General features: G+C 45.3%; 1 protein-coding gene across 1 annotated transcript; it reads left to right on the top strand.

Annotated features, from left to right (window-relative positions):
* Positions 1-695: 695 nt before the first annotated feature.
* On the top strand, positions 696-7,546 carry LOC138267867 (olfactory receptor 5V1-like; the record flags this gene model as incomplete). The annotated part of the gene is made up of 2 exons (XM_069217093.1): positions 696-1,608; positions 7,530-7,546. Coding segments are annotated over exons 1-2 (930 nt in total), but the record flags the coding sequence as incomplete, so codon positions are not given.
* Positions 7,547-9,465: the final 1,919 nt, after the last annotated feature.

Below are 9,465 nucleotides of genomic sequence, written 5' to 3'. Positions count from 1 at the left end.
CTTTCTGTTTTCGCCCTTTGTGACGGTTTTTCCTTTTTCCATTCCTCCGTCTTTCCCATATGTGTCTTTTACTTGCAGCAAATGCTTGAGGCAGAAGAATAAGCGCCGGCCCTCAAAAATAAGTGCCAGTGCTCAGCACCAGAAACAACAAGCACAAATTAAGCACTGCTAAGCATTTCTTTTACCCGGATGCAGTAACAATCCAATAACCATCAGACCTTCCTGCCTCTCATTGAGTGGATGCTTGCCTTTGACAATGTACATCATCCTCTGGATCACAGTCTGCTCCCACTGAAGCTGCCACCTTGATTTGCAAATCTGTCACCATCCCAATCTGGAAGCCATTAGCTCATCATTTGTTTTCACCTTAATTATAGCTGCAAACCATTGATAGATTAGCTATTCAATCACAATATGCAAGTAATGCCTCTAATGCGTGACTGTGATTTGGTAATGATTATTAAATAAAACTTTTGACTTGAAAATGGGGTTAGTATGTATTAAATGGGGCTTTGGTGGGTTTGTGACCACAAACAAACATGTGTAGGGGGGTTGGGTGCACCGGCTGAACATGGAGAGAATTATTTTTATGTGGAAATGGCAAACAACTGCTCTAACAATTACACCAGAACATGTCAATTAATTTTTTCATAATTGTTTTGTTGCTATCCACATAGCTCGTCTACTATGAATAAATGGAACATAACAATCATACCGACATCACAGAGTTCATCCTGCTGGGGTTCTCCAAGCTTCTCCAGCTCCAGACGTTTCTCTTCACTCTCTTCTTATTCACCTACTCTATGACATTGACTGGAAACATTGGCATCATCCTTGTTACCCTGATGGACCCTCACCTTCACAAGCCCATGTATTTCTTCCTCTGTAATCTGTCCTTCCTGGACATCTGCTACACCTCAACCACAGTTCCGAAGATGCTTGACTTGCTCTTGTCACAAAGAAAGAGCATATTGTATTTTGGCTGTGTGATTCAGTTGTATTTCTTCTTCTCCTTTGTTGGCTCAGAGTGTGTCCTGTTGGCAGCCATGTCATATGATCGGTATGTGGCAATCTGTATGCCTCTCCGCTACCCCACCCTCATGAACCAGAGGGTGTGCCTGCAACTGGCTGCAGTGTCTTGGGGCAGTGGACTGCTGAATTCCATCATACACACATTTTTGGTCTTCCAGTTGCCCTTTTGTGGGTTTAATGAAATTGATTACTTTTTCTGCGACATCCCGCCCTTGATGTCTCTAGCATGTGGGGACACCACAGTGAACGTGGTGATGCTACTGGTCATTGGTGTCTTCATAGCATGGACGCCCTTCATGTGTATCCTTGTGTCCTACACATATATTATCTCTTCCATACTGAAAATAAGTTCAACCAATGGGCGATCGAAGGCCTTCTCCACTTGTGCCTCCCACATCATTGTGGTCATCCTGTACTACGGCAGCGCCATCTTCACCTACACACTGCCCTTGTCCAGCTACTCAATGGACAAAAATCACTTGGTTTCTGTCTGTTATAGTATCATCACCCCCATGCTTAACCCCCTCATTTACACATTAAAAAACCAAGAAGTGAAGACAGCAGCGAAAAAGGTGTTTTTCCCAAGATGGGCTTCCTCACCCTAAGAAATAAAAAACAAATATGGACAACAAATTCCCATTAAGACTATTACATAATCACTTTGTAGACAACAAACTTTATCGACAGAGTATGCTCCGCAGTTATTTAAATAAAGTATACATAATCTCAGAACATAGCATGTTCATATTCTTTCCATCAAGAAAACTGATTTTACTCATGAAGGGGCCACTGCTGGGCTATCTCAGATCACTCGATGAAACAAGGGTTGGGTGTTTGCAGTAAAGTAATCATAATGTTTAGCAAACTGTGGCCTCAGTGGTCCATCATATAAGGTAATTGATTCAAGGAGCCCTATGTCAATGTTTTTGTTGAATCATTTTCTCACAGAGGTCTGGGCAAATGTGTGGCATATTGTACTCAACTATGCTTTAGGGTTTTCCATAAAGTGATCCTTAAGGTCGGTTAGCCACTATTGACGTCAGGATTCTGCCCTCCTCTTCTGCACTTTTTCCTACTACATTATTAGTCAATAATAAGATATCGCTTACCAGTTGTATAATAAAAAATGCTGATTCTCCTTTTGAGGCAGAGGGGTGAAGCAATCTAAGGCAGTGACATATATCTGATGGATGGCTGATTCGCTTGTAGATTCCTGCACAAGTCATTGGACAGACTACCCTGGGGTGGTGAAGTCATAGCTCTAGCCTCTGAGTTCTGCCACATCTCAGGGTATCCACATTTGTGACACTCTGCAGCGTCACTGGTAAAGGTAGCCCTGGCACAACGAGCTTCAGCTCTGTAGTGTGGTGCCCAGGGTTGCATGTTAATCTGCCTGTCTCCTCACTCTCTTCCATCTTGTCAAAGGCGAGGTCAGTTAGGATCACTAACACCCATCCTGTGACAAGTTCAGAGACTGTAGGCAAAATAGGCAAGAGGCTGCAGTACAGCGAGCAGAAAGTGGAGCTTGTGTGGATGCATCAACATGGTGTGTGTACTGTGCAAGCTCCGGCTTTCAGTTTCGTGCTTCAGTGCTTGTGGTGAGAGGGAGCTGAGTGTCTCACCCGAGGGTCCCAAAACACTGGGAGATGAGGACCTGGAGGAGACCCATACAGGCACTTGTAAGAAAGTTAAAAAATGGTATCAAATGGTACGAACATAATTGCAGGTGCGTGTGTATGCGTGTGTGTGCACGCACATGGGATTATACATGTGTTTGAGTCAAAGTGAGCTATAGTGAGTCTCGGTGGGAGTGAATGACCATACAAGAAATTGAGAAACAACAATTGTATCTGTGAATGGAAATGAGTGACTCTGAGCGAGGGAGAGTAAGACGAAGGAGCGTGAGACAATGTATGAGAGGAAGAGTGAATGTAGGAGTGAGTATAAGTGAATGTGAGAGGCGGTAAGAGTGGGTAAGGGACAATGAATGAGTGATAACGAGTGTGAAGAGGTGTGAAAAAGCATAGCAGAATGAGAGTGAGGAGGCGTGCATGAGAATCAGTGTGAGTGAGAAAGAGTATGAGTAAGTGTCAGTGTGGGTAGGCTAGCCAGAAAAAGCTCCATGGTTCCCTAGTTTTGTGTCAACAAAAACTTTTGGCAAAAATTGGAAAAAAGAATTTAGAAAAATTGCAAAAAGTCAATAATTGAAATTAATCCAAATTAAAAATTAAAAACTATTTTTGCACTAGGACAATTTAAAGGATTTTTAATTTGTTTTACTTAAAACTGCAATGTGATACTAAACACAAGTACAGGATCCCACCACTGTGCACCAAAAATTTTGGAAAATGGGTTATTGGTAAGGGCAGGTAGGTACATACACTTAGCAATAGGCCACTAACCTCCACTTAGGTCCAGTTAGTTCTCAGTAAATTAAACCCAGCTCAACCCTTGGTAGCTTGGCAACGAGCGACAAGGCTTAACTTAGGAGACAGAGTGTAAAGCATTCAAATATCACAAAACAGTAATTAAATAAAACACAGGAGACAGTTTAAAAATCCAAAACCAATTCATAAAAATAGATTATATTTTTATCTTTAAAATGACACCAAAACGAATAGAATCGGATAAGGGGAACAAGAGATATGAATTTTTAAAGAATTATTGTTTTCTAGCGCCTAGAAACAAAAAGCGCCAAATCTGGTCATCTGGTCACATCTCGACCGGGACAAAGTCAAAGTTTAAAGCCGACCGCGATGGAGCCTGGCTCGGCTACAGCCCGCGGGAGGCCTCCGTCAAAAGTTTATCTTCGCACTTAGTCGTTTTTCTGAAGATTTTCTTCAGCGGGACGAACCTGCCAGTCCAATCCGACCTCCTGGAACTCTTCTCCAGATATGCGTCGTGGGAGCCCTCGGTGGAGATTTTTACCTTCGGACGTAGTCATTTGTTCAAGGAGAAAATCCTTCGACCGGGGTAAACCTGGATCTTGATCCGACGTCCTTCGAGCCCTCCTCGGATACGCTTGGCTGGGAGGTCCCGGTCAATTTTCTACGTTCGGACTTAGGGCCAGATGTATGAAGCCTTTTTGCATTCGCAAACGGTGCGAGTGCCCGTTTGCGAATGCAAAAATGCCTTTCAGTATTTATGAAAGTCATTCGCAACGCAAATTTAAGGAATTGCTAAAATAGCGATTCCTTAAATTTGCAAGCCTGCTTAGAGAATCGCAAATTGCGATTCTCTAAATAAGAAATCGCAAATAAGGACTCCTTATTTGCGATTTCTTAGCACATGTATGAAGCCATTCCTAAATGCGATTGGGGCATTTAGGATTCGCTATTTACCACCAGGTTGAACCTGGTGGTAACCATGTGCAAAATTTAAAAATGCATTTAATATACATTTTTAAAATGTACATGTAAAGCACACATGCCCTTTTGGCATGTGTGCACCTTACATGTCCCCCAAATTTTTTTTGGGGTGCAGCAGAGGGGGCCTTAGGCTCCCAGCACCCCGGGGTTTTGCATTTCCAAAAGTGCGATTTCTGGTTAAGAAATCGCAATTTTGGAAATGCAAAAAATTCGTAGATATGGACCAACAGGCCTATAGGTGCGAATGGGGACAGATTCTCTATTTGCGATTCGGTAATAGCATTTGCGATTTTTAAGAAATCACAATTACCGCATTGCAAAAATCATACATACCTTTTTGCATTTCTGAAATAGCGATTTCTTAAAAATCGCTATTTGAGAATCGCAAATCGGTTGTATGATACATCTGGCCCTTAGTCTCTTTTTTGGAGATTTTCTTCACCGGGACGAACCTGCAAATCAGGCCGGGTCACGGTTGAGGCAAGCCAGCTAGAGTTGCCACGGCGGGTCGGTCCCGCTATGGAGCTTTTTTTCAAAAGTTCTCCAAACTTCTGGATCTTCTTCCAGATGTTCCTTTAAGGTTCTTTTGGGGTCCACAGCTCACCCCAAGATTACAGAAGCTCTGAGATGATCCTTGGGGGTGTGGACTACAACTCCCAGAATGCATCTGGCGCAAACTCCTTTTTGGCCACTGGACAGTGGTCAGCTGGCTGATTTCTTCAGGACTTGGTGCAGGGGACTCTGTTTAGCAATTTTTCACCTGTAGCAAACAGAGAGTCCCTCCTTGAACCAGTTGAAGCCAGGCAAAGTCCTTTTTGTGGTGAAGTCCAAGTGTGCAGCTGGTGCAGTCCTTCAGAGTGCAGGGTCCAGGTGCAGGCCAGGGGTCCAGCAGGGCAGTCCTTCTTCTTCTGTGGTTCTTCCTTGTTGGAATCTGATGGGGATCTGAGGTGTGGGTGCAGGTCTGCCAGTGTTATCCTTGCTCCTGGGTGAAAAACAGGGGGCTCCTGGTTCTCCAATCAGGGACAGGGTCCTTCCCCCTGTGATGACCACTTCCTGGGAAGTGTGGCAAAAATCAATCCCAGGAGGCAACATTCCTCAAACGTCCATCATGGCTGAAAGTGATTTTTGGAGGTTACATCTGGCTGAGCCCACCCACTGGTGTGGCTAAAAATCATAAACACACCCCTCTCCTGCCCTCCCCTAATCTAATCAAGGGGTCACCTAGTTGTCTGGGGTGGCAGGATGTGGGGGTGTTGCTGGGTTGCTCCAAATGTCCTTCTCTGCCTTTGAAGACCAGTTTGGCAGCCCTCCCCCTTCGTGCCTCACCATCTGCCGAGGGGAGATCCCCTCCCACAGGCACATCTCTTTGTGTGAAGCCAGGCCACTTCACACCTCATCAAGGCAGCCTGGCCAGGCTGCCAGAGGCTGGCCAATCAAAGCACAGCAGCAAAAACAATGCATGGCTGAAGTTGGCAACGTTTCAGGTAAAGTTTAAAACTCTTTACCTGAACAAGTTATATTAAATCCAACAACTGGAAGTTGTGGGATTTATTATAACAATTAATCTGAGACCAAACTCTTTGTATCTGTCACTTAAGGGGACTTTTAAAATTAAAATAAAGTCTACCCATTCTAGCCTATGGAGGCCATTCACTACAATGAGGGAAAAATGATTTTGGCTGTTTTACCTCACCAGGGCTTATAAAACTAGTTTTATAAGGTCTCTGCTTATAGTTACATGGCACCCAGCCCTAGGGGCACATAGGGCACACCTTAGGGGTGACTTATATATAAAGATAAGGTAGTTTAAGACTTTGTTCTACTTTTAATTCCAAACTCGAATTTGCATATAACTTTAATTTAAAAGCAGCCAGCCAGGCAGGCCTGCCTTTAAAATGACACTGTGCACCTCAGCAGTGCACCTATGGGTGCACTACCTATGCTGGGGTCCCTAAACCTAAATGCCCTACCATATACTAGGGACTTGGAGGTAGGTTGACTTAGCCAATTATAATTAGCCTAATTTGCATGCTGATGTAACACAGAGCACAAGCCTTGGGACTGGTTAGCAGTACCCAGGGCACCACCAGAGTCGAAAAACACCAGCAAAAAGTGGAAAATGGGGGCAAAAAGTTAGGGGGCCTCTGCATTCAGCCCTGTTTTCTCACACAAAGGCTCTGGGAGGCTAACCCTCCCATGTCTGTAACACCTATTTCCAATGGGAGAGGGTGCAACACCCCTCTCCCAAAGGAAATGCTTTGTTCTGTCTTCCTGGGCTCGAGCTGCTTGAGCAACTGGAGGGCAGACACCTGTCAGTGAGGTGGCAGCAGCTGGGCCTGCCTGGAAAACCTCAGAAGGCTGGTATGGCAGTACTGGAGGGTCCACTGAGGAGCCCTGTAGGAGGCTGGCCTGGTTTGTATTGGGTACCTAAGGTGCTTACACCTTATACCAGGTCCAGTTATCCCTTATTAGTGAAATGTAGTCAGTGTCTAGAAGCCAGGCTGTCTAGATGTAGCTGTAGGCAGAGCAGCCAAGGCTGAACTAGGAGACATGCAAATCTCTTGCAATATCACTATAGTCACACAGTACTTATACACAATAAAAGACAATACTCAGTGTTACCAAAAATAAAGGTATCTTATTTTAGTTACACATGGCCAAAAATATATTAGAGGCTATACTCCCTAAGTAGGTAAGTATTATACATAAAATATACACTAACCAAAATCAGGTAAGTAAACAGTTTCACTATTTTATGACTGTTTACTTACCTGATTTTGGTTACTGGTGTATATTATATGTATAATACTTACCTCCTAAGGGAGTATAGTCTCTAAAACATGTTTGGCCGTGTGTCATTAAAATAAAGTACCTTTATTTTTGGTAACACTGAGTATTGTCTTTCTTGTGTGTAAGTACCGTGTGAGTACAGTGGTATTGCAAGAGCTTTCTATGGTGGTCATTCTGACCCTGGCGGTCTTTGACCGCCAGGGCGGAGGACCGCGGGAGCACCGCCGACAGGCCGGCGGTGCTCCAATGGGGATTCCGACCGCGGCGGTAAAGCCGCGGTCGGACCGGCACCACTGGCGGGGTCCCGCCAGTGTACAGCGGCCCCATTGAATCCTCCGCGGCGGCGCAGCTTGCTGCACCGCCGCGGGGATTCCGACCCCCCCTACCGCCATCCAGATCCCGGCGGTCGGACCGCCGAGATCCGGATGGCGGTAGGGGGGGTCGCGGGGCCCCTGGGGGCCCCTGCAGTGCCCATGCCACTGGCATGGGCATTGCAGGGGCCCCCGTAAGAGGGCCCCTACATGTATTTCACTGTCTGCTGCGCAGACAGTGAAATACGCGACGGGTGCAACTGCACCCGTCGCACAGCTTCCACTCCGCCGGCTCGATTCCGAGCCGGCCTCATCGTGGAAGCCTCTTTCCCGCTGGGCTGGCTGGCGGTCTGAAGGCGACCGCCCGCCAGCCCAGCGGGAAAGTCAGAATTACCGCCGCGGTCTTTCGACCGCGGAACGGTAACCTGACGGCGGGACTTTGGCGGGCGGCCTCCGCCGCCCGCCAAGGTCAGAATGAGGGCCTATGTCTCCTAATTCAGCCTTGGCTCCTCTGCCTACAGCTACCTCTAGACAGCCTGGCTTCTAGACACTGACTACATTTCACTAATAAGGGATAACTGGACCTGGTATAAGGTGTACCCACTACAAACCAGGTCAGCCTCCTACACTTTTTCAAAGTGACAATTTAAAAAACAACTTTACCAAAAGATGTATTTTCAAACTTACTTCAGAGGCACCAAACGCCTCCTTTCTATCTGCTCCCAAAGGGAAACTGACCTTAAAAAATATTTGAAGGCAGCCCCCATGTTAACCTATGAGAGAGAAAGGCCTTGTAACAATGAGAAACAAATTTGGCAATATTTCACTGTTAGGACATGAAACACATCAGTACATGTCCCACCTTTAACATACACTGCACCCTGCCCATGGGGCTACCTAGGGCCTACCTTAGGGGTGCTTTACATTTGCTCTTTCCATATAGAATGCAGCACTCATAGAAAGAGCAAAAAATTAGGAGAAATAAAAGCATTTCTCCTCATTGTGCCCTGCTAACACTACCCCTGGGGTGGCGTTAGATTTTTACGAAAACTGTAACTCTGAGGCAATGTCAAAATGCAATGGGTGTTGCTATGGCACACCCACAGTGTAGGAAAGTCCTCCTTTTTTGCCTGATCACCCCCACACTTTTTGGATAGGTACTGGTGGATTACTGACTCTTGGCTGTGCCCTGGGTACTGCTTACCAGTCCCAGGGCCAGTGCTCTGTGTAAAATGGATATGCAAATTAGGCTAATTATAATTGGCTAAGTTAACCTACCTATAAGTCCCTAGTATATGGTAGAGCATGTAGGTTAAGGGACCACAGCATAGGTGGTGCACACCTAGGTGCACTGCTGAAGTGCCCAGTGTCATTTTAAAAGCAAGCCTGCCTTGCTGGCTGCTTTTAAATTAAAGTTATATGCAAATTCGACTTTGGAATTAAAAGTACTTCCAAAGTCTTAAACTACCTTATTTTTACATATAAGTCACCCCTAAGGTGTGCCCTATGTGCCCCTAGGGCTGGGTGCCATGTAACTATAAGCAGGGACTTTATAAAAATAGATTTATAAGCCCTGGTGAGGTAAAAACAGCCAAATTCGTTTTTCCCTCATTGAAGTAAATGGCCTTCATAGGCTAGAATGGGGAGACTTTATTTTAAATTTTAAAGTCTCCTTAAATGTTGCATACCAAGAATTTGGTATCAAATTAATTGTTGTAATAAATCCCACAACTTCCAGTTGTTGGATTTAATATAACTTGTTCAGGTAAAAAGTTTAGACTTTACCTAAAAAGTTGCCAATTTCAGCTCTGCATTGTTTTTGCTGCTGTGCTCTGATTGGCCAGCCTGCAGAAGCTTTTGCCAAGCTGCCTTGATGAGGTGTGAAGTGGCCTGGCTTCACACAAAGAAATGTGCTTGGGGGAGAGAATATCCCCTCAGCAGATGGTGAGGCAGGAAGGGGGAGG

This window comes from Pleurodeles waltl, chromosome 12 (assembly GCF_031143425.1).
Source record: "Pleurodeles waltl isolate 20211129_DDA chromosome 12, aPleWal1.hap1.20221129, whole genome shotgun sequence".
In the NCBI taxonomy this organism is placed as follows: domain Eukaryota; kingdom Metazoa; phylum Chordata; class Amphibia; order Caudata; family Salamandridae; genus Pleurodeles; species Pleurodeles waltl.
The sequence above is the reverse complement of the archived record's forward strand: the minus strand, read 5'-3'. Positions and strand labels throughout refer to the sequence as shown.